At 40.0% G+C, this 25,858-nt stretch overlaps 2 protein-coding genes across 7 annotated transcripts in view; both read right to left on the bottom strand.

Annotated features, from left to right (window-relative positions):
• Window positions 1–180: 180 nt before the first annotated feature.
• rassf2b (Ras association domain family member 2b) lies at window positions 181–11,841 on the bottom strand. Of its 4 annotated transcripts, XM_032577706.1 has the most exons (12): window positions 11,635–11,841; window positions 8,232–8,364; window positions 7,340–7,370; window positions 6,781–6,854; window positions 6,251–6,326; window positions 5,887–6,038; window positions 4,144–4,250; window positions 3,412–3,554; window positions 3,169–3,322; window positions 2,066–2,187; window positions 1,349–1,446; window positions 181–1,238 (listed from the first exon to the last, which is right to left on the bottom strand). In XM_032577706.1, exons 4-12 carry the CDS (start codon window positions 6,831–6,833, stop codon window positions 1,169–1,171), a joined length of 975 nt encoding a protein of 324 aa, XP_032433597.1. In that variant the 5' UTR covers window positions 6,834–6,854; window positions 7,340–7,370; window positions 8,232–8,364; window positions 11,635–11,841; the 3' UTR covers window positions 181–1,168. The 4 variants fall into 4 exon arrangements, with proteins under 4 accessions (XP_032433597.1, XP_032433594.1, XP_032433596.1 ...); XM_032577703.1 differs by lacking the exon at window positions 7,340–7,370 and having other exon boundaries at window positions 11,635–11,840; XM_032577705.1 differs by lacking the exon at window positions 7,340–7,370 and having other exon boundaries at window positions 8,232–8,338; window positions 11,635–11,840.
• Window positions 11,842–22,496: 10,655 nt separating this feature from the next.
• The window catches only part of slc23a2 (solute carrier family 23 member 2), a 45,891-nt gene continuing 42,529 nt past the window's right edge, over window positions 22,497–25,858 (bottom strand). For all 3 annotated transcript variants that reach the window (XM_032578153.1, XM_032578154.1, XM_032578155.1), the window contains one exon: window positions 22,497–25,211. In XM_032578153.1, coding sequence (XP_032434044.1) covers window positions 24,934–25,211 — 278 coding nt within the window. In that variant the 3' untranslated portion in view covers window positions 22,497–24,933. The remainder of the gene's footprint in view (window positions 25,212–25,858) is intronic.

The raw sequence follows: 25,858 nt of genomic DNA, 5'->3' as shown, positions 1-25,858 counted from the left end.
TGTCCTGTTATAAATAAAATAATATACCAGTGGAACTAATACTTTGAAAAAATCAATATTAAGGAATTATTATTGACTTAAAACAACCTCCTAATTCTTGCTGAAAAGTTACTTGATTTTTCTTATTCCAAGTGTACTAAGACATTTGCACTAGAAACTAGACAAAAATACCTTGCAAGATTTTATGTTTTTGCAGTTTTGTTTAATAAGATGCATATTTTCTGGTTAAAGTAGCATTTTCATTTTTCAGAGACGTTTTTCTCGAATATTAAAAGAAAAGCCATCTGCCATCTACGTTTAATGCTGCAGTTGCCTTTGGGACATCAGCCCCTCGCGCCCCCCTGTTCCAGTGGCCGTGCTCAAACCCCCTAATGGCTGGCAGCTGTAATTTCTGCAAAAGACAGTTCTAAAAAGTATTGACTAAACACACTATTCAGATGATAAAAACTTAAAAGTTAAGCAACATTTTTGTTCCACTTTACAACAAAGCCCAACTTTATGCTGCTCTATCACATGAAATCTCAGTGAAATATCTTCAGTTATTAGATGTAACTTAAAAATTGTGAAAACCAAACATTAAACTCACACATTTCAACATGCAGTCATTTTTTTGTCTGTATCAAAACAAACATAACATTCAGTTTACAGAACAGCTAATAACAGCATAATCTGAGCATTAGGATTTATCAGCTGCAGTGAAACGAAGGCGGATGATAAAAATTCAGTTCTCAGACTCGCCCAGCTCAGGGAGGAATGTAAATGCAAACATTGGCATCAGCGCTTGGATCTTAAAACCTTGTGCTTTCAGCCAGTGTGATTAGCTCCAGCTCTTTTTGATCATTTGTGAGCATTTTGTGCTCAGAAGAGGTTAAAATAGGCACTTTACTATAATTATGTCACATTACAGCTGTGCTTGATTAGAATAAGAACAGAGGATGTGGCCTCTTATTTTAGGCTCAGGAAGCTTATAAAATAAAAAAACAAATAAAAAAGGTAAAATCACTCGAGCCGTGTATGTGATGGCGTACAGGAAGACAGCAGAAGAGTGAAGTGGAGGAGTTAGAAAGGAGAAGTTCTTGCCTGATCGACTCTCTCTCTCTCTCTGTTGGCGGCGGATGTAAACAGTTCCTAACAGTTTGTGCTGGAGGAAATCCTCACCTTCATTAGGTTAAATACACTTTGCTCCTTCTGGAAGACCACGAAGCTGCTTTTCTATTATACACCGCAGGTAATTATACCTATAAGAGAGGTGAAAGGAGGAGGTCAAAGGTCATTGGTCATTTAAAGAAGGAATATTTATTACTTCGGATTCTGCAGCTGTTTATATTATATGTAGCGTTTATGGTACCTTCTTCTGAGCTTCTGCACCTCTCTGTCTTCTTCTTCCTTCAATTTGGTTATGAAACTCTGAAGAACAGGCATCTCAAACTTGATATACTGCGCCACCTGGTGGAAAGAGAGAAAACTTCACCAATAAAAGAGGATAGTTGCTTAAAGAACAATAATCAGAAAGGTAATTTTGCCAAAACTATGCAAAAATATATAGATTTTTAAAATTTAATTTGAGTATAAAATATTCTACCCAGAACTCCTCAAGTGGGATAGTTTTAGCTTCATCTGGTTTAAATTCTCTCCTACTGAGCACCTTTTGCTGTATAATTTTTAATCAGTTAATTCAATAAATAATCAACAGATCAGCCAAACATTATATTGACGTTAAGTCAAGGAGAAAGGGCTGAGCTTTTCATATGTTGATGTATTGTATTGTTTTAGCTACAAATTATCAAGAGTTCACAAATGGAATAATACTTTATTTAATTTTAGGCAATAAAATGTTTATTTTATTATTTAAGAATTGAGTTCAATTATTTGTTTATCTGTATTTTTTATGTATTTCTAAAATTGTATAAAATAAACTTAAGAGGTTAAATGAAAAATCTGCTGAATCTTCCAATTTCTTATTCGATTAATTCATTAATTGACAGAATAATCGACAGACCTTCTATCAAAGTAAGGTGTGTGATTGTAACTGCGAGTATCTTGTCAGGAAGTTGTTGTGACTTACATCATATGTGACTTCTTCACCCAAGTCTTCTTCCATGAGGAAGACCTTGGAGACCTGCTCACATGGACCCTGAATGACTCTCAGCACCAGAGGAAAATCAGTCCGCTTCAGCTTCACTCGCTCTGAAACACCAACACGCCATAAATGGGTCAATTAGCCAAAATTAATTCAGCATATTCTCTCACTGGCCACTTAATTAGGTACACCTGTTCAGCCAATCACATTGGAATAGAAAATAAATCGTATTTAAGAGAGTTCTAATCCAGCGAGCAACAAAGGTGTTAGAGATCACTCAAAATAAGCGGCATTATGTTTTTCCTTTAAGACAAATTTTATGAATTTCTCAGGTATTTGTCAATAACTCTAAATATTTTATGAGTGATTTTATGTGAAATATGTATTTATAAAGTGTGAACAGATCTTACTGCATCCCTGCAGGCTAACAAAGGTCAGGGACTTTGGAAAGGTCATCAGGAGCAGAATAATCCAATCTGTTCACTGCTGTTGCTTCATTCAAAGTTATTTAAAAATGACTTATCTGTTGTTACATAAGTCATAAAAATAAAGAAACAAATTTGATTTTGTTAAATTGTTGTCTTCCTTCAAACAGCACCTGTCACATGTATTGATGCCCAAACAGCAGGGGGAGCTGTCAAAGAATCAGAGTAACTCCTGTTTCTGTAATCTCTTTTCACCAGTCTGCATGCCATTAAGTAGAGCCAAGCAGTTCAAATCGTAAATCTACCACTCGCTGCCAGATGTTACCATGGAGGCAATAAAAAACAAAAACACCACGTCTCTTTCCTACTGCTGAACATGCTGTGTGTTCACAGCTGTATACAATCCATCCTGTTATCCAGATGACAAACGGCAGCAAGAAAAGTCAGTGTAGTTGTTTCCTGCAGGGTAACTCTGAGCTTCTATAGCAAATAAAATAAAACTACTTCCCCTGCAGAAAGAAGGCAACAGCCATTTAAACCCTGACTGGGTTGAAGATAAACGTTTATAGAAATGCTTGACTTTAAGAAAGCAGCAGGGCAGATGGAGAAAGCTCATCCAGATTAACTCGGTGCTCACTCTTCATTTCCAAACAGCTCACTTACCTCCACTTGCATGGACAAGATAGAGAGCGAAATCATCCGCGCTGTTTTCGATTTTAAACTTGTTGAGGAGAACCCGAAGCACTTGCGGTGTGGTCATGCAGCTATTGATTCTGACATTTGTAACTGACCCATATGCAGGCGTAAACACGGCTGTCTGAAAACAGAAGCATTAAACAGTGACGGTTTACATTTGTGAATTATATTTTTGTTTCTAAATTATTGGAGGTTCTTATAGAAAACCACCTTATGGTTGTAAAAGTGTCCATTGATGGAGAATCGATGGCGTCGGATTTTCCTCTGGTCGCTTGGAGACCTCCGCTGGCCGCGTCTTAAAACGCCAGCGTCGCTTTTCGTCCGCAGAAGCTGAGCGGAGCTCTCACTGTCCTCTGAACAACGACACAAAATAAATAAATTATTAGATCACTAATTATTATTACATCACATGCAATAAATCACAGGTGCTCTTTAGGTTATCTTCATGTGAGCTGTGTAAAGAACATATTCTGTATTTAAAAATCTACCTGGTTTTTAGGTTTATACAGTTTCTATTGTTTTTTAGACATTTTTATATCAATAGGTTATATTTTGTTACTGTGCTGCTATAATAAATGAATTTCCCCACTGTGGGATTATTCACATATTGATGAGAGAAAACATTTTTAATGGACTGTTAAACTAGAATCTTACGATTCCAATTCCTGAGAAAATAATTTTTAAAATTACATTGTATAAAAGGAAAGAAACTTTCTAATGGCTTTTACGAAGAGACAAATGCTCCACAGTTACTGGTCTGATTTTTTGGTCACGTTAGGAAAGAAAATCTGTAAAAAAAACTTCTGATGAAACACTTATAAAAAAGCAAAGATTTGTTAATTGGATCTATTTAAAATGACATGAACCAAAGCATAAACATAAATCTTGTAAAGATGACACCAAACTGACTGATGATGGTTATTAGATGATAGAGCTGCTGACCTTCATCCGTCTCCGTGTTGTCTTCTTGTTTACTGTCAGGTGGCGTCACTTCCACAGTGGGAGGAATTTGCTCTGAGGTCTGCTGACCGTCTGTGTTGTTGGGAGAACTGCAGATGTAAAAACAAGAAAGAACAAAGTTTAGAGAAAAAGTAAGAGCTGAAAAATCACAAAACTGTAAACATAGCCAGCATAAAATAATTAAATAACACATTTCTGATTCAGAGCGCAACCGACTCTTGGGTTCTCAGTTTATTAAAGACAGAAAGGTGAACGGTCTGGAAGATATTTTCACACAAAACAATCAGAAATATCAACACACTTTTCTTTCCATAACATGTTTAATGTCAAAAACATGAAGGTAGATTTTACCCTCTATAAACTGTCTGTTGTTACACTTAATATGCTAAAATACGCTATCATGGTAGAAACAATGTGGTGTTGTGTCAGTTGAGTTGTTCGAACAATATCTAGGAGAAATAAAAGTAAAGATTATTTGGAGATCCGTTATATTACAATGTCTTTGAAAAGTTCATTATTCACTTCATTCAATTCAAAAAGTGAAACACTAGATTGAAGTGGTATAATTGAAGTGTTTAGTTGAAGTGGTATATTTGAGGTGTTTATATTTGTTAATTTTGATAATGATGTTCAGAGAATGAAGCACAGTTCTGTTTCTCCAAAATTTACAATGTTCCATAAGACCAATAAAAAGTTTTTAGTACAGAAATGTAAAGTTATGGGAAGGACTGCTGATAACTGACAGCTATTAACAACATTCACAAGACTGGTTCATGTCATTGCTCTTCATAGAGTGCTCTATTGAAGAATATAAAGGGAAAGTTGAGTGGAAGGGAAAAAGTCTGATAGAAAAAGGTAAAAACCAGCAGGGAAACGTCAGTTTTTAGAGGATTGTGGAGAAAACCCAACTCAAGAAATGGAGTCAGATTTCTATAGCCACTCCACACAGACGGACCTGAGCTACATCACTCCAAAACCACAGATCACTTTATGAGCATTTTACCTCCAACAAAGTAAGATTTTCAAATAAAATTTAGTTTGCATTTAATTTGGAGTGCTATCAAAACAACCTGGGGCTTCTGTTAAACCTCAGCAGAATCACAGGCAGATCACCTCCATGCTGCATTGATGCAGTTATTCATGCATAAGGAGCCCCAAGCAACTATTGTGTGAATAAACTACAGAGTGCATGCACATAATTTTCAGTGAGACTTACATTTTTGTACTAAAAATCTTTTTTTACTGGTGTTATGTAACAATTTATTAAAGCTAATGGAGGATCTCTGTAAGACAAAATCATCAAAATTAACAGAAATAAATGCTTGAAATACTAACAGTATTGTATTAATAGTATTTAAAATTTTCAGGTTTTGTTACAATAGAATCACTCTGTGTTTTAAAGATGTAAATTATGTATGAATTTCCATTTTTTAAAATGACTAATAAATTAAAATAACATTTTCTGTAATATTTTCATTTCTTAACATGTATTTTTATAGCTTTAAGGCATTGATATGAGCTGTGTGCAGCAAAAATAATTATGAATTTACGTAAACTGATCTGTTAATGCATGATGGTAAACCAAACTTTAAAGGATGTTTGTGTTTAGATTATGTTTAATTATAGATTTAATGAGCCTATCTCAACAGAGATCCATAATCTGTAACTGCCCTCATTATCATTTCCGGTCCCTGCGTGTAACTGGATCTGTCTGGTTTCACTTGCCCTTGGCTGTCCAGGTTGCAGCCTGAGTGCCAGGACGTGGAGGACGGCGGCGGTCGAATCCGCTCGTGGTCATCCTGCATCTGAAGTCTGATTGGCCGCCGAAGGCCCCAAAAGATATTCAGCAAGCCTTCGATGATCAGCTCCTCTTCTTCCTGTTTGGAGACACAGACACTAATCAATGTAAACACTCTTCCAGCAGACAGTTATTAGACCTTTGGGGCAGGCGGTGTAATGAGTCTGGAGCGTTATGTTGAAAAAGATTGCAATCAAAAGCGAAAAGGTCAAGAGCAAGGAAGAGTGGGGCTGCTGGGAATGTTCCGTTCAAAGTTAAATATAAAAGTAAGAAACGGCTGCAATTACTCACCTCTCTGTGTCGGAGCTGGAGATTCTGCCCCTCATAGTAAAGGTTGTATGTTTTCAGATACGAGAGGATTGCTGCCCTGAAAACATAAAAACTAAATCACTAAGAGGAAAAATCTATTTTAGCTCGAGCCAAGAAAACACCAAACAAGACAGATGAGCTTAAACAGATTTACTGTGCAGCCATAATTTAATCAAAGGCTTATTGGATTCTTTTCTTTAAGATAATAAAGCAGTATTACATGAAGATATGAAACTTTTCTAGTGCTGCTGGGCTTCTTGTCCAGCCCTGTATATGTGCAAATCTCCTGTTGGCATTTCAAGTCCAACTTTATAAATAAATTAGCTTCTGAAAGCACCACTGCTCATCAGTAAGTGACTTACTCCATGAATCAGAACTTAACTCCTCATGTTAAGCTGATGTTTGAAACACAGAATTTCCAAAAAGTTACCAAAGAGAAGACTAATAATCAGCGAACATGTGTGTTCATTATTTCCTTGAACATGTGAGAAAGTGTTGAAATGAAACCTTACTTGCTGATGAACTTTTTCTCTCCGATCTGAACCCCGTCCTGTGTACCATCCATACTCGGTTAGCATGAGAGACTCTGAGGAACAAAGAAGTAAAGACAGAGTCAACGCTCATTTATCAGTCTCATGACTCCTCATGACAAACTCAGAGGCACACAGAGGACAGTCTGAGGAGCAGGGAAGCGACTGCAGGAAAAGGAGGCAAAAAAAATAACAAAGATTGTATCTTATTTCCTGCCAACAATTCCCCTCAAGATTCTAAGTGATAAAACACCAACGAGTCTCTTTATAGAACCAAATCATTTGGTGCTTCATAGCGGAGGAGAGCAGCTGTATTGTTGCTCTTTAACTCTGCCGTCTGGACAGAAGATCCAGTCATGCAGCTGTTTGACGTGGCGGTCGGTTTCCTGCTGAGTGGACTCAGGGTGGGTTTGTGTGAAATCTGGCAGGAACGAAGCCTCCGGAAGCACAAAGACAGGTGCAGGACACATGGGCCACCTGCTGCTTCACATTATTTCAGCTGCTTAAACATTCATCATGTCGCAAAAACACAAAATCTTACCCAGTAAATGTTGGTCTAGTTGCTAGTACACCTGAAATAAGACAAAACTGACTTACAAGTGTTTTTTCAGCAAGATACAGGAGCTTATTTTAAGTAAATAATTGCTTAATACACATAAAAAACATTAAGAGCCCACTGCAGTGAACCCCATTGAAAACCTCATGGTTATTCCACAAAATATTGATTTCTGAACCCCTCCTGAGTTAAAACATTAATATTGTTGTTTCTAAATGAATATTAACTTTTTTATTAATTATTGGAGGTCTGAAAGCACACCTTTTTAGTTATTTTCACCGTTTCTCATTTTCTGCAAATAAATACTAAATATTTGCTTGGAATTTCAGACGCATGTTGTCAGTAGTTCATAGAATAAAAGATCAATGTTCAATTTAATCAATTTTACCTATAGAAATTAAAATCAAAGAAGTTGATCATTGTAAGTGGTGTCTCGATTTTTTCCAGAGCTGTAGATGAAAACGTACTTGTTCCAGTGGTAGATTATTTCACTTATAATCTGCCATTTTTCTCATGTTATAAATGAAATTATCTGCAAAAGGAACTTTTTCATCAAAATAAAGGAATTACTGACTTCAAACAAGCTTCTCTATCTTGGTGAAAAGTTACTTGTAAGCTAGTTTTGTCTTATTTCAAGTGAAGTGAGGTATTTTCACTAGAAACTAGACCAAAACTACTTGGTAAGAGTTTGTGTTTTGCAGTGCAGACAGAACACAGAAATCGAGTTTCTTTACATTTCTGCTAAACATTTCAAAAATGTTAACAGAGGGGATTTGAGTTTCAGGAAGTAAACAGCACAAATATATAGATTTAGTTGAATATCAGACGCTTATATCTACATAAGGAGCATGTGTTGTACAAGTTTCAGTGATCTTACCACAGAGGAGACGGCAGGCTTTTGTTGCACGTGTGTGGACAGAGAGCACAGGGTCGGATCGGTCCAATCTGGGTCAGGTGTGTCAGGTTCTGGGAGTCTGTCCGGTCCTGAACAGCCCACGAAGCTCTTTTTACTGTGTGCGACACCGAACAGATGGGGAAGAGCAGCGTTGCTTAAAGGAAGTGCTCCCCTTCCGTCAAATGGCTTCCTCCTTTGCTCAGTCAGTCACACAGGAAACTGACACTACCCCTCATACAGCCCAAAACTTCCTCAATTCAAACAGCAGAGCAACAACCACACACCAGAAAGAGAATGCATCTAAACTCTGATCGCATCTCTGGGATCGGACAACAGATCGGTGTCACCAGCACATTTAAACACAGTGACGATTAACAATCTGAGGCTGTCGATCTGTGAAATAAATTAAATATTAAACAGCAATTAGCCAGGTTCAACGCCAAGCTCCATCAATATTTCAGCAGCCATATTAGGCCTGTGGAGCGCCCCAAACCTCACCACTAACTGACACAATGGCAGCCATTAGCCTTTGATATCATGTATCATATATTGTGTTCGAAGGCGGCTCCGCTCCAGCATTTGTTAATGGTTGATGCTTGTGGTCTGAGACTGACAAGCAACCAGCTATCGAACCAAAACAAAGCGCTAACAGTTGTGGGTCGACTAAACCTGCAGCTCTGACATCAGGATCTAATCAGCCGTGTGACCTTTACAGCTGAGGCAGCATCATTAAAGTGTTTGCATTTAACCATGTCAAATGTTCAGAGCATGTCAAAGTTTCCTTCTAATTGTCAAGAATAAACATTTTATATTCAGTTATGTAGACTTTACTTAGTTTGTGCTGCATATTTGATCTAAACATAGCCTTGAAGTAGGGGATTGTGTTCAAAAGAAAAAAATAGTTTGAAAATAAAAAGTTTGAAATACTAAGTTTAAGTTATCGTGGCATCTCAGAGGAATTGAATAACTTTTTTAAATCTTAATTTGGCATAAAAACTCTTTTGAATCAAATGTGGCATCAAAGCTGCACCAGGACTACTGGTACCACAGTAAATACAGATAAAACATGTTATTTTCTGTCTGGCATTTAATCTGAATATATATTTGCTGTTTTACGGCAGTTCAGTTCACCAAAATTCTTCCAGAAGCTTTTCACAACCATTTGCTGGTATATTGGGCCCATTCCTCCAAACAGAACCGGTCTCTAACTGAGTCAGGTTTGTAGGCCGCATCACTCACAAGTCTTCTCATGTTTTCACTGTGTGATATCGCACAGCTGATATTACGGCTCCCTCCACAGACTTGGGAGTTAATATCACACTGTGGATATCACTGTGTTGATATCCACAGTGTGATATCAACTCCAAAATACTACAAATTTTGTTGTATTTGTTAAATACAGCAAAATATAATTTTGTTGTATTTAAGCAACTTTGGAAATAATATAGTGCTATCTGTAAGGTCATTGTATTAGCAAAACACCCACACCACATGGAATATATTGGAAAGTATTCTTAGTATTGCAAAGTTTTTACTTGCAAGGGTCATGATGCAGTTGTTTTTTTGAAAGAGGGGGCCTTTATTTTATATATTCAGTTGCTAAAACGTATGGAAGCCTTCATACATGTAAACATCTGGCTTTGAAGAAAGCAATAAAAATATTCTGACATAAATGTAGTCCTAAAGAAGACAGCTTTTAATCTGATATGTCAAACGGTGACTAAAAAAGTGGATGTTCCTTTTTAATTCAGTGCATATAAACATCTGGTTTCACACACTTCTTTTCTAAGCAGAAGTTCTTGCTTCTGTGAAACAGATACTTTTGAGATAAAGACGGCTGCAGGAGATCCAACATCAACCCCACTGCCAACAGCCTGACCCAGTCCTGTTTCAGATCCCGGCGTTCTTCTTCTATGTCCTGGAAAACGGTGCAAATGTAGAATATATTGAGCGCCTGAATCCCCCTAAGGCTCATTATAACGTCTGCCAATCCTCAGGCTCCATCTTCTCCTTTTACTCCCCCGTTGTCTTCACCTACTCTGTTGTTTGGGTTGGAACCATAAAATTCAGTTGCTAAAGAGTGTTTTCTTTTTCTTCTAAGAAATGTCTCCAAACCATTTAGTTTTCGTTTGCCATTTAGCTGACTTTTCTCTCCACATTCTCTCTTTAAAATGCCCCCTCCTTTCCTTGTTTTTTGCCCTCTCACCCCGTCGCCTCTAAACCTCCTCAGTCAACGTCCTTGGTGCTGAATAGCTTCAAACCTCCTCCTGTTTCTCTCCCAAACCCACCAACAGGGTCTCCGCTGTCTTTCAGCGTCCACATGACTATTGCTCTGTCTCACCATTGTCATTACTGTCATAGCAACAACACACAGAAACTAAACCACACACAGCCCTGCAACAGAAACGCGGTTTGGCACTGCTGCTCCTAATGGGGACGTCAAATATGAAGCAAGCAATCATTTATCCAAAACAAAGCGTTCAGACGGTCTAGAAGTCAATTTTATGGTTTTCAATCAGTCTAGCTCAGCGGTGTCCAAATAATTTTTGTTTTGGGCCAAATCAAGATCATGAACGCTCTTGAAGGGCCTGTTGTGCCAGAATGTATTGATAAAACCTGTTAAATATTAATGAATCCTTAAAATTAAATAATATTGAACATCTTTTCAGGCCCTGTAGGATTACGAGATCGTTTTTGTGATTTTTTTAAAAACTGTTTCTGGTACTAATTTAAAAATATTTAAGATATTTATTTCCAATTTTGTAGTTAGAAGAATTGTTTCTTGCAGTTTGAAGTGATAATGTGTCAGAGTTTTATCACCTACTTCAGCCTCAAAATCAAATATGGCTGCTGTCTCACACATTAAATCTGAAAAACGGAATATTTGCACTTCTCAAAAATTCTCAAAACTGCTCAAAACGTTTGAAAATACAAACTCCATCGTTACAAGCTTGCATTCCTTAAAGGGAATGTGGGGCAGCATCCACTTTGAGAGCAGCCTCTGTAGCTGGCCATGTGTGCTGAGAGGAATTTTAACCATCCCTTGCTTGTTATGTAACCTGTTTTACTAATATATCTATAGCTATGTGGTCTCCCTGGAAATGTCTGATATGAAAAGCATTTTCTCTCGTTTCCGTTCAGGGCATCAAACAAAGTGCGGTGGTTTGTGGTTGCTCGCTGAATATGAATAAAATACAAAACGAAAAAGATAACATCTATGGTTTTTGGAGTATATTTGTGACGTTAAGATGTTTCTGGACTAGCTAACTCCATCCGCTGTAATATTATTTCAGTTATTTTAATTAGACAACAAAACTACACATCCGTTTCGTATCGGAACATCTCTTTTAAACAAATCCTGATACGCAGACTGAGCCACACCGACCTGAGCTGGATTTCTTGCCGACTTTAGGAGACTCTTTCTTGGCTCATCTACCGCGCTCCCACTCGGTTCTTCTCTTTTCTCGAGGATCAACCGTCGGCCCACGGATGAGTACAACTTGGTCTCGTGCTCCTGCCGTTGGAAACAATCAGCGCGATGCGCGTGCGGCCAAGCATCAAGGATCTCTTGGAAGGAGGACAGGGGGGGGAGAGAGAGAGGCAGAGCGAGAGAGAGAGAGAGATCCATCTGTTGTGGCGGGGCGCGTTGCGTAGGAGCGACGCTGGGGCCCTGAGGTTTGGAACCAATCAGAGAGCGGGATTTACGAGCCTTTGTTCACGCGGAGATGAATGAAAACATGACAACAATGGGAGAGACGGGCACGCGCACAATGGTCGATTATTGTCATTTAATGGAGTCCTGGACCAGGGGCGGTGCTAGCATCCTGAAGCATCGGGGGTGGGGGGGTGGGGGGTGGGGGTGGGGGGGGGGGGGGGGGGGGGGGGGAATGACAGCCCAGCCAAGAACTTACACAACTTTATTTTAACTTAATTTTATTCCCTTTTTGATTTAAATTACGGAACAAAGTGTATATATTGTACATTCCATTATTTTAATTTGAAGCTTTTCTTGGCTGAGCTGTGTATATATATATATATATATATATATATATATATATACATACATGAAAAGTGAATATATATGCGTGTTTATATATATGTGTATATAAAATAACCATATCATGGTATTCTAATGCACTCTAGTTTGTAAAGATAAATTTGCTCCTGTGTAAATAATCATGTTTGATTTAGGAGAATCCTAATATGAGATTCACTCAACAGAGCTGTATGAACTTATTTTAATAATGAAGCTGCCAAAACATAGAAAAACAGTGTGTGCTAAAAAGAATCACAATAAAAAAATCTTTCCAGTTCATAAATATGCAACAGATTCACAGAGGCCTTATAGAGCCCCCTTGTGGCCGCCTGAAGGTGAAACTTCTCAGTCTCAAGTTTTAAACTGATTTCTGACATCTTCATCGAAGTGATCATCTTGAAAGCAGATGCAGCCACAGTTACAGTTTAATGATTTGTTTTAAACACACGCTTTGTAAATAATGTTTTAAATAAATAATATGAAACTTTAAGAGCTTCATCTTCTCCTGCTCTGTCGCTAGCTTCCAGGTTCTTCTGCGTTGCCAATATCACCAGTGTTTGTTTTACTGGAAATTACTGCCACTCCTAAAAATATAGCAATTGTGTAATACTGTCTCCATGTGACAGTATTACATCAGATACAGAATCTGTGAAAACATCAGTCATTATGTCCAAATTATGTCTATGTGCTTTAACTGTTACTGGAATATGCTTCAGTAAACATTATGTAATGTCTTAGATGCAGCAATCTGGAATGCAATCTACAGTTCAGCCTTCAGTCAATAATCTAATGTATGTTTAGTTTTTAGCCAATAGTTGTGTGTCTGTTACACTGGAGGTACCAAAATGCTTGTAGTAAAAAAATTATTTAACTCTTCTGTCAAGATAAATAAATGTGAAAGTGTGACAGGCTGCCCATCAATGTGTTTAAAGATTCATGACGTGATTTATGAACAAACACTAAACCAAAACCTATAGCACAGGAGCTATTTACAATTTAAATCAAGTATGAAGACTCTAAACTCTTGACAAAAAGAAATTTTTTTAAAAAGCTGAGGTGTGAAACTTTTATAACTTTTTTTTTCTTGTTTCGGCCACATTGTCGCCCCCTGCTGGCTATTTCTGGTAAGACAAAATTTCATGCATCTGCTGGTGAATCTCAAATTAAAATATAGAAGCCAATTTCAGTACTTAAAAAAAAAAAGCAACCCATTCGAAATATTTTTTCTGTTAATTTACAGCTTAAAGCTAATGGGAAAAAAACTGTCCATGTACTGTAAATACATGCAATACTTAGCCTAGGCTCCTTTTGCTTGAATTACATTGATTCAGTTTGATAAGGAGGCAATCAATGTGGCTCTGGTGTCTCATGTTCCTTTTGAGAATACCCCCCATATGCAGGTTTTCCTTCCACTTGACTTTCCATAAATGTACTTGGAAACAGGAGTTTGAGCAGCCTGGTTAATTGACGATTCGGGGCTTCTCCCGGTTGAAAAGGCAGTAATGTTACCATAACCTAATATTTCTGTTCCAAGTTGTGGTCTTATGAAATAATTTTTATTGGTCTTATGAAATCAAAATTTCTGAAAAGAAAAAAAAATGCAGTTTTGTTTGGCTATTCATTAGTCATTTGACATTTGAAATACTACAAATAACCTTTTAACCTACATTACTGAAGTAAACATTTCCACAATATATAGTTTACTGACATGCAGCTGTATATTTTATAAAAAAAAAAAAAGTGGTGAAAAAAGACAATGGACTGATTTATTCTGCAACATCTTATTAAATAGTTTTAGGAACAAATAAATCATTTTTAATGTTACAATTAGTTTACACAATTTCTCGTCAAGTCTGTTCAGCAAACATCAAATATACATGTTTCTGTTTTGTCTTTATGTCTAAAGTTTCTCAGCTTGTTCTTTGATTTATACTGGTGAGCAGAAAGCAATGTTCAAAGAGTAGAAAAGATGCAGTATGAAAAAAAGTCCTAAACAGACAAAAGGGTTTCACCAAAACCACAGATTACAAACAGCTTTAAATGTGTTGACGTTTTAAATAAAATGTACAAGACAGTGTGCGTTGCAGCATGATTTACGATTAAAAGTTTGGATTTTTTTTCATCTTTACAAATACCTGTTTGCAAAAACATAAAAATGATGTATAAAAAACAAACATTGAAAAAGATAAAACACTTTACACAGAAGTATAATCTTCAGGCAGAGCCCCCTTCAAAATAACTGAAAGGGATCAGTGTCTGTCACCTTGTGGCGACCTTTTTAAGAGCCAGCATTTGACTTGAATGGACTTTAACCAGAACGCCGGCGGCTTTTACTCTAACTGGGCTGCTTCTGTAACAACTACATGTAATCGGACTCTGAATATCAGACAGAAACGAGGAGAAAAACTTGAAAGTTGGGAGCCAAAGGTGAAAAAGGAAGCTGCTTTTAGGCACAGAGACCAACTAAAGGGGTCCTTCAGAGATAAGGCAGGTTCACTCAGCTGCCCGTAAGCAGCCGGCTCTTACCAAGGTGACCAGCAGGTGTCTCCTCCTGCAGCCAGAAACATGAACAGTGAGGATCCCCGGGATAGAAAACCAGGTACACCAAACACGATGGGACTGAATTCAGTTTCTCTGCAGGACTGGCGAGGGACACGGAGACAATGAGGTACAACATGACGGGAGATGTGCAAGGTGCATTTTGGGAAACGGTGAAAGACGGTGTGAAGGTTATGAGGAACTCACTGCTAAAAGGAGACGTAAAACACCAAATCAATCTCTGCTCTGATCTCTACTTTCTCACCACCGGCTGGTGGGTGAATAACAAACTGGTCGTCACCGATGGTTTGCTTGTTTTAAAATTCTCTAAACGGAGACGATGGTCAGCTTTTCTCTTGTTTCTTCCATCTTATCCAGGATGATAATCAGATCCCATCTAACCTAATGTTTAGTTCAAACATGGAGGCACATCATCAGATAAATGAGACTACATTCACACTGCAGCTCAAAGTGACGAAATCTTTGCTTTAACGTGACCTGTCGACCTTTCATGACGGTCAGATTTTTTTCGAATGCAACCCAGGCCACTTGGATATCCGATACGCATCTGATCTTTTCAAATGTGTCCTGAATCTGTACGGTAAAGTCGCGTTCATCCGACCTGAACGTCATTGATGCTCGACAAACGCGTGCAAGCGGGAAGGAAAACAACAATCATGGCGGATGGTAATGAGGATTACATTGTTAATACGCTGCTCCAATCGGACAATAACTTCAAATCGCAAGATATGCTACACTGTTAGCGTCCATATTTACTTCCGCAAACAATGAGCAGCTGCTCCTTCTTCTTCTTTATGGCGGTTAGCAAAACAATGAGCACGCTCTCTGTGTGACGTTATTGAGCCCTCTACTGCGCATACGGGACACTTTCAGGTCGTTTGCAGTTCACATTGGAGAGCACATATAGGTCGCATATATTTGGAAGTGTGAACGACCACGGCAAAAAAATAAATAAATAAAATTTCGCAAAGATAAAAATCACATTTGAGTCACTTCAATACGTTTTGTTTTGAGTGTCTTTAGAAGAACTCATCCAAGCAAGAATCGAACACATGTAAGAGTCTGTGCAGATGTTAGATGTTTTATGTTAGCATTGAAGTCTTTAAGAAATTGAATCATTTCTGGATAAAATGGAAGAACAACTTTTAAAAGTGAAATCACTACAGGACAGAATCTATAATCAGATCCTACCATCAATAAATAAAAAAGGCCCTTTGAAGACATTCAGCGACTCGTGTTCAGGTCATTTAATAAAACATTTCAAAACCTACTGAAGGAGGACATTTTAAAGTCCAGGTTAGTGGGAGTTGCCTATTTGGACCCCGGTGTTGTTGGCACCACATTATGTGCAAGCACTTGCAGTAAAAAGAAACAAAAATAATTAAAGCTGCAAGCAGCCTCGGGCGGCCCTCGCAGCAAGCGCCGCTCCGGCCTATTGGCCACCGCGGGGGTTCCGGCCACCGCAGAAGCTCTCGCGCGTTTTCCAGAGCCGCAGCCCGCTCCCCACCGCGCAAGCTCTGCCGCAGTTTCCAGCACCGCCGCCCGCCAGACGCCGCAGAAGCTGTCGCGCATTTTCCCCGCCCGTCCACCGGGCGACAGGCGTGAATGCGTTCGGCGGCGCTCCCCGACGACTGTCCAAAAATCTGGTGCAGATCGGTCGATGCGTCGAGGAGATACGGCCCATGTATTAACTTAGGGGGCGCAGTGGAGTCAAATTACATCTCAAACCCGTCGGGCTCTTTAGAGGTGAACAAAGGTCAAACATATCCAGTTTGGCGCCAATCGGATGATCTATGCGTGAATAAGAGCCAAACGTATGCATATGGCGAGGGACTGATGTTCGCCGTTTGGCCACGCCCACACGGTTCAGCCAGAAGCGAGCATTGACAGAGCTCATCATCCGAATTACCTTGATTAGGTCAAGAGAGCCATAAACAGAGCTTTCCAAGGAAAAAAATAGCACTTCCGGTTCCGAGGGGGCGGGGCTTAGATGACGTCACAATGTGATGACGTAGGATCGACGGGCAAGCCTCCAGGATCACTCAGGCCAAGTTTGATGCAGCTCGGTCAAAATATGTGGAATGTAGAGGCAAACGTATACGAACGGCGTTGCCGCCATTGAAAACTCTTGGCACTTTAAAGCAAGCGAGACCAACTTCCTATCTGTCATCCAACACAGAATCACCTTGATTAGGTCAAGAGAGCCATAAACAGAGCTTTCCAAGGAAAAAAACGGCACTTCCGGTTCCGAGGGGGCGGGGCTTAGATGACGTCATAATGTGATGACGTAGGATTGACGGGCAAGCCTCCAGGATCACTCAGGCCAAGTTTGATGCAGCTCGGTCAAAATATGTGGAATGTAGAGGCAAACGTATACGAACGGCGTTGCCGCCATTGAAAACTCTTGGCACTTTAAAGCAAGCGAGACCAACTTCCTATCTGTCATCCAACACAGAATCACCTTGATTAGGTCAAGAGAGCCATAGATGAAAGTTTCCAAGGAAAAAAATAGCACTTCCTGTTGTGAGGGGGCGGGGCTTAGATGACGTCATAATATGATGACATAGCATTGTCAGGTATCACACCAGGATGAGTCAGGCCAAGTTTGGTGCAGCTCGGTCGAAACATGTGGAATCTAGAAGCAAACGTATGGCATCGGCGTTACAGGTCACTTCGCCATGCCGCCGCACCCAGCTGCTTCATCGCAGCCGGTCAGGGCTTGAATCCACAACACACCAACATGTCTTCTGTCTCTGGACACAGTTTCATGTTGATGAGGTCAAAGGGCTAAGAGAGCGACCGTTCACAGTAAAACATGACACTTCCTGTTCTCAGGGGGCGTGGCCTAAGTGATGTCATCATTTGACCATAGGGTATTGTAGGCCACCTGATGGCGATCAATCACTGAAAGTTTGGAGTCTCTGTGAGTTTTTGTGTTAGAAATACCAATTTTTCATTTTTTCCTGTGTATTACAAAATCGAAGAATTTCATCTGCAGGGCAATGCTGCCCTCTGGTGTCGAATTACTGAAATAATGAAACTATTTCAGTGGCCAGCAGAGGGCAGCATTGCCCTACAAACGACGAACATGTACTGTTTATTATGTAATTACACAGAAGATCTCTCTAATTCATTCTGAGGGGGCGGGGCTTAGATGACGTCATAATATGATGACATAGCATTGTCAGGCATCACAACAGCATCACTGAGGCCAAGTTTGGTGCAGCTCGGTCGAAACATGTGGAATCTAGAAGCAAACGTATGGCATCGGCGTTACAGGTCACTTCGCCACGCCGCCGCACCCAGCTGCTTCATCGCAGCCGGTCAGGGCTTGAATCCACAACACACCAACATGTCTTCTGTCTCTGGACACAGTTTCATATTGATGAGGTCAAAGGGCTAAGATAGCGACCGTTCACAGTAAAACATGACACTTCCTGTTCTCAGGGGGCGTGGCCTAAGTGATGTCATCATTTGACCATAGGGTATTGTAGGGCACCCGATGACGATCAATCACTGAAAGTTTGATCCCTCTATGTGTTTTTGTATAGGAAATATAAGAGTTTCGTGTTTCATGGCGAGTAGGTGAACTTTGACCCCTGGTAACCCCCTTTCAGCAAGCTCATACAGTCACCAATTTGATAACTTTAAATCAGACATGCCTTATGATCAGACTGACCGAGTTTGAAGCCGATCAATCGAAATCCCTAGGAGGAGTTCGATCAAATGCAAAGGCTGTAAACGTCAAACTCGAGGTCCAAAATGGACCTTCAATACAAAATGGCCGACTTCCTGTTGGGTTTCGACCATGGCTCTAATAGACTTTTTTGTACGTCCTGACAAGATACACATATGTACCAAGTTTCGTAATTCTAGGATAAAGCATGGCTTGGGGCTGTTCATTTAAAATACTCTAGGGGTCGCTATAGAGAAATTAGGCCACGCCCACCAAATTTTGTTATGAATTCCTGTCGGTGGGTGGATAAGGATCCATCCTAGTGAGTTTGGAGCAGCTGGGCCCGAAATTGTGGAATTCAGAGCCAAACGAAATTCGACGGCGTTCGCAACGCCGCCACGCCCACCTGCTTCATCGCAGCCGGTCAGGGTTGGAATCCTCAACACACCAACATGTCTTCTGTGTCTGGACACAGTTTCATGTTGATTAGGTCAAAGGGCTAAGAGAGCGACCGCTCACAGTAAAACATGACACTTCCTGTTCTCAGGGGGCGTGGCTTAAGTGATGTCATCATTTCACCACAGGGTATTTTAGGACATCCGATGCCGATCAATCACTGAAAGTTTGGTCCCTCTATGTGTTTTTTTATAGGAAATATAAGAGTTTCGTGTTTCATGGCGAGTAGGTGAACTTTGACCCCTGCTAACCCCCCTTCAACATACTCCAAAACTCACCAATTTGATAACTTTAAATCAAACATGCCTTATGATCAGACTGACCGAGTTTGAAGTCGATCAATCGAAATCCCTAGGAGGAGTTCGATCAAATACGAAGGCTGTAAACGTCAAAATCGAGGAAAAAAATGGACGTTCAATACAAAATGGCCGACTTCCTGTGATAGTTGGCTAATAACATTAAATGTAAGTTCTGAGTCTTTTGGTGAGCTCTACAAGTGTACCAAATTTCATGTCTCTACGATGAAGTACGTTCATACCATTGTGTCAACAGAAAATTGCTAGTTGCCGCCGTTGAGCAATTTTTTTTGCGATTTTTGCGACAACCTTAAAATTCAAAATTTTGAATTTTTCTAGTCGCGACCGCCAAGTTTGGTGAGTTTTTGAATATGATAAAGCCCCCAAAAAGGCAATTCATTTGGGTGGAAGAATAATAAGAATAATTAAAGCTGCAAGCAGCCTCGGGCGGCCCTCGCAGCAAGCGCCGCTCCGGCCTATTGGCCACCGCGGGGGTTCCGGCCACCGCAGAAGCTCTCGCGCGTTTTCCAGAGCCGCAGCCCGCTCCCCACCGCGGAAGCTCTGCCGCAGTTTCCAGCACCGCCGCCCGCTAGCCGCCGCAGAAGCTGTCGCGCATTTTCCCCAAATTACATTTCAAACCCGTTGGGCTCTTTAGAGGTGAACAAAGGTCATACATATCCAGTTTGGCGCCAATCGGATGATCTATGCGTGAATAAGAGCCAAACGTATGCATATGGCGAGGGACTGATATTCGCCATTTGGCCACGCCCACACGGTTCAGCCAGAAGCGAGCATTGACAGAGCTCATCATCCGAATTACCTTGATTAGGTCAAGAGAGCCATAAACAGAGCTTTCCAAGGAAAAAAAAGACACTTCCTGTTCTGAGGGGGCGGGGCTTAGATGACGTCATAATATGATGACACAGGGTCGTCAGGGATCCCACCAGGGTCACTCGTGCAAAGTTTGGTGCAGAAGCTGTCGACCGTTCACAGTAAAATACAAGACTTCCTGTTGTCAGGGGGCGTGGCCTACGTGATGTCATCATTTAACCATTGGATATTATTGGACACAAGATAATGATCAATAACTGAAGGTTTGGTGTCTCTGTCAGTTTTTGTGTTAGAATTACAAATTATTTAATTTTTTCCTCTTTAATTCAACATTGAACTGTCATTCCGTAGGGCAATGCTGCCCTCTGGTGTCGAATTACTGAAATAATGAAACTATTTCAGTGGGCAGCAGAGGGCAGCATTGCCCTACAAACAACGAACATGGACTGTTTATTATGTAATTACACAGAAGATCTCTCTAATTCATTCTGAGGGGGCGGGGTTTAGATGATGTCATAATATGATGACATAGCATTGTCAGGTATCACACCAGGATGAGTCAGGCCAAGTTTGGTGCAGCTCGGTCGAAACATGTGGAATCTAGAAGCAAACGTATGGCATCGGCGTTACAGGTCACTTCGCCACGCCGCCACACCCAGCTGCTTCATCGCAGCCGGTCAGGGCTTGAATCCACAACACACCAACATGTCTTCTGTCTCTGGACACAGTTTAATATTGATTATGTCAAAGGGCTAAGATAGCGACCGTTCACAGTAAAACATGACACTTCCTGTTCTCAGGGGGCGTGGCCTAAGTGATGTCATCATTTCACCACAGGGTATTTTTGGACACCTAATGATGATTAATAATTTAAAGTTTGGTATCTCTGTGAGTTTCTGTGCAGGATATATAAGAGTTTCGTGTTTCATGGCGAGTAGGTGAACTTTGACCCCTGGTAACCCCCCTTCAGCAAGCTCATACAGTCACCAATTTGATAACTTTAAATCAGACATGCCTTATGATCAGACTGACCGAGTTTGAAGCCGATCAATCGAAATCCCTAGGAGGAGTTCGATCAAATGCAAAGGCTGTAAACGTCAAAATCGAGGTCAAATGAACTTCAATCTAAAATGGCCGACTTCCTGTTGGGTTTCGACCATGGCTCTAAGAGACTTTTTTGTACGTCCCGACAAGATACACATGTGTACCAAGTTTCGTAATTCTAGGTTTAAGCATGGCTTGGGGCTGTTCATTTAAAATACTCTAGGGGTCGCTATAGAAAAATTAGGCCACGCCCACCAAATATCGCTATGGATTCCTGTTCGGGGATGGATAAGGATCCATCCTAGTGAGTTTGGAGCAGCTCACCCCGAAACTGTGGAATTCAGAGCCAAACGAAATTCGATGGCGTTCGCAACGCCGCCACGCCCACCTGCTTCAGCGCAGCCGGTCGGGGTTGGAATCCACAACACACCAACATGTCTTCTGTCTCTGGACACAGTTTCATGTTGATTAGGTCAAAGGGCTAAGATAGCGACCGTTCACAGTAAAACATGACACTTCCTGTTCTCAGGGGGCGTGGCCTAAGTGATGTCATCATTTCACCACAGGGTATTTTAGGACACCCGATGACGATCAATCAGTGAAAGTTTGGTCCCTCTATGTGTTTTTATATAGGAAATATAAGAGTTTCGTGTTTCATGGCGAGTAGGTGAACTTTGACCCCTGCTAACCCCCCTTCAACATGCTCCAAAACTCACCAATTTGATAACTTTAAATCAGACATGCCTTATGATCAGACTGACCGAGTTTGAAGCCGATCAATCGAAATCCCTAGGAGGAGTTCGATCAAATACGAAGGCTGTAAACGTCAAAATCGAGGAAAAAAATGGACGTTCAAGACAAAATGGCTGACTTCCTGTGATAGTTGGGTAATAACATTAAATGTAAGTTCTGAGTCTTTTGGTGAGCTCTACAAGTGTACCAAATTTCATGTCTCTACGATGAAGTACGTTCATACCATTGTGTCAACAGAAAATTGCTAGTTGCTGCCGTTGAGCAATTTTTTTTGCGATTTTTGTGACAACCTTAAAATTCAAAATTTTGAATTTTTCTAGTCGCGACCGCCAAGTTTGGTGAGTTTTTGAATATGATAAAGCCCCCAAAAAGGCAATTCATTTGGGTGGAAGAATAATAAGAATAATAATAATAAACAGCACAGATACAATAGGCCTTCGCAGCGCTTTGCTGCTCGGGCCTAATAATAATAAACAGCACAGATACAATAGGCCTTCGCAGCGCTTTGCTGCTCGGGCCTAAAAAATAATAAAAAGGCCCCGGCTCTTAAAATTGAAAAACTTCTGAATGTTTCATTTTCCTGGCTTAAAATACAGGCAGCTATAAATGGAATGGAATAGAAGCAAAATAAATCTGACAATAAAAACTACTAAAAACAAAAAAGGTGCTGGAGCCGGAGAGTATCGGATCAGGGGATGTAAACTCAGATACGGTAAAAAACTAACCTGCAAAATATCACCTAAATAAATAAAAAAAACTGCCATAATAAGAGAAAGAAGTGCTGAAGGATCTCAGTAGTAACAAATGCTAAAACTTTTAAAGTTTTGGTTTTCTGTAACAGGAATATTGGAAACAACAAAAAGAAGCAAAAATATAAATTTTGGTTTAATAAACTCTCAGCAGGGAATCATATTTTGTAACTGAGGGAAATCTCTGAACAGCACAAAGCCGTTCATACCACTTAAATTTCAATTTATTTAATACAAATAATAAAAGTCAGAAAAGTGTGGAGTGAAGTTCATTGTTAATTTCCATCCAATCTGACCTTTAGCCATCCAGCAAAGCAGAATTGGCAAAAAACCTGCAGCTCCAATTGGTGATTTTGAAAGTGTTGAATCAGAGGTGGTGAATATTGAAGAAGCCACACTTTTCAGGTTTTTATTCTTAAAAACGTTTTGAAAACATTAATCAAACTCCGAATTAAGCCCTAATCTGTGGGGTTCCATCACATAAAACCATTAAAGTTTCTGGTTTTCATGTGAAAAATCATGAAAAATTTAAAGTATTTAATGTACGGAGCCCCTAAGAGACATGGAGAAATAGTTTTTATTTGGAGTTTTCTTGCAGAACTATTGCATTCTCTCACAATAATGTATTTAGTAGTCAGCTCATGCAGCATTTTGAATAATCGGGGTCTTTCTGCTACAATATAAGGTTTTTGTAAGGCTTTCAATATGCAATATCTCATTTGTGAGATATCTGAAGTTTTACATCTTTGGGATACAAATGCACCACAAGCAAGTCAAACATGGGATTTCTATCCCTATTTAAAACCTAAAGAGATACTTGAATGGAAGAAATTAAAGACATATCCAAACTATTATTTCCAATGAGTTATATTGCCATCACACAAGTTTAGGTTGTGTGTTTTTAAAATGGTTAATAAAAGGTCGATTTCATGTGCACTTTTCATATCCACTGAAAGATATTACGCAAACAAAAATAAACAGTTAGGTTGATTTTAAAACAATTTTCTGCACCAAAGAGCTAAAAATATATAAAACGTTTTCACTGAGACTCTTTAAGCGTACATGTGTGTAATTTTAAATTGATATTTGTTATCACTGTGACTGTAATCTATTGCAAAGGAATACAATACTAATGCAAAATAAAAAATATTTTAAAAAATCCCCATGTCTCCTAGGAGGCGGCGTAGTAATGAGAACAACAGGAAGTCAGGATTTGATTCAGGGAAGTAAACTTAAACAGCAGCACCTTGCTACTAAAAAAAGAAAAAACAAGAATAAGTGACCAAACCCAGACCTAGGATCAGGAATGTGAGGCGCCTGTGGAGCATTCAGTTAACCCGCTACTGAATACGCTACATGAAGGCTGCACCACAAGGCCACGCGTCTGCTGCCGTGTGCGTCGTCAGAGCTTTTGAAAATGTCAGGTTGACACGTAAAACAAATAAATGTAACCAAACTCTGTTTAGAGTCACTAATTCAACTCCATAAAGTCGGTGTGACTGTCAGTTTCTTCTGCATAATACTGACATGGTAAGGAGACGTAAACCGGTACTAACAGTGATAATTTTGCCTAAATGTTTGGGATTTATCCTCAATATATCTAAAGAAAAAAGAGGGTATGTGATGCGATGCTAAATGAATAAAGAAAACGACTCGGCTTTAAAATGACATTCTAGTATTAAAATCAGGAGGCAGATAGTGCAAAAAAATAAAAATAAATCTCACAATCACTTTGCATGGCTAAGGGCACCTGACAAACTACTTCTATCAGTCTGCATGACCCCACATCGTGCATCGTAGCGCTCAAACTACTTCTACCGAGGCCGTCTGTGTGTGTGTGACTAATGTGGTTGCATAACAAAGTTTAGAGGCAACATTATCCACCCTGCTGTGCTTTTAGTAGAAGGTCTCTTATGAGCGGATTCAGGGAGAGTAAATTAGCAGCAGTTAGGAGACACAGGCTCTGTTTTGATGTCCATTAGTCTCCTTCTGGAAAGAAGCTTGTTTTATCCTTCCACACACACACACAGACTGACTGACCTCTGCATGGTGACATCTTTTTAACGCATGCCGTGACTTGCTACAGCATGCTTGAAAATAGCATAGAGGGAAGTGGGGACAGACACAGACAAGTCGAAGAAAAACAGATACCGATGGGGAAGTTGGTGCAACGTTTTTTTCCTTCCACACAATCCTGCTCAGCTTCTGTCTGTGCTCCCATCATTTCACCTTAGTGTACCATCCCTCGCTCCCTAAAAATCTAAGATCCCTCCCAGGACGAGGGCTATACCCGACTTTCCCCCGGCGCGTTGCCACCCTCGGCGCCGGCCCCGCCCCGCTTCCCCACGTCCCCATGTCCCATCCGGCACCTGCCGCCCTCCTGAAGCCGCGCCCGGCGGTAGCCGGTGAACACGGGGCTGATGGGGATGTACTTGAAGATGTCGTGTCTGCGGAAGAAGGCCATTCCAAACGGCAGATCGTAGGATCTCATGCCTTCGAGTTCGGTGACGTTGAGGCCGGTTCCTCGTTTCAGCTTCCTGATGCCACGTTCCTCCAGGGAACCTGAGGTTAGACAACCAGATCTTAATCTAAAGTTCATTTAATGGTGATTTATTATGCTTCAGTTTAGGATAAATCTATGGACTATGCAAAACAAGTTCATTACATTTTTCTTAGATAATGAGATTTTAGTCTGGTCAGTTCTGCCTATTTTAATCTCCTTTCAGAATGAGCCATTTTAGGGCATCTTGTCACTTTAAATCCAAATAACATAGGTAAGGGTTAAGCTCAACATTTATGGCCGCAAACAGATGTGAAATTACACAATCGTACATTTCTGAAAAGCAGAAGAACAGTCTCCTTCTCTCCCAACAGGAATGCAGTAAGTGGTTTCTGGACGGTAAGTCAGAAACAAAACACTTGTCTTCTTGGAGTTCCGTTTGAGTTGCTAGGTAACGGGCTGGGCTTGGCTGGGGTTGCTAGGTAACGCCACAGTGCAATGTCGAACGTAACTTATGGGGAGGTTTTTCAAATGGCTCATTTTCCAAAGACCAAGAAACATTTTCTTTTGTTGTTTTTAACTTATTTGCTCAGTATCCCTAAGTGTTTTGAAAGGCATTTTTTCTATTATATAATTATATTATATAATATTATTATAAAAGATTGAATTTTTAAATTTTTTTATGTATTATTATAAAAGATTGAATTTT

The sequence above is a fragment of the Xiphophorus hellerii genome, chromosome 12, assembly GCF_003331165.1.
Source record: "Xiphophorus hellerii strain 12219 chromosome 12, Xiphophorus_hellerii-4.1, whole genome shotgun sequence".
NCBI lineage: Eukaryota > Metazoa > Chordata > Actinopteri > Cyprinodontiformes > Poeciliidae > Xiphophorus > Xiphophorus hellerii.
This window is presented reverse-complemented; position numbering and strand designations above follow the sequence as displayed.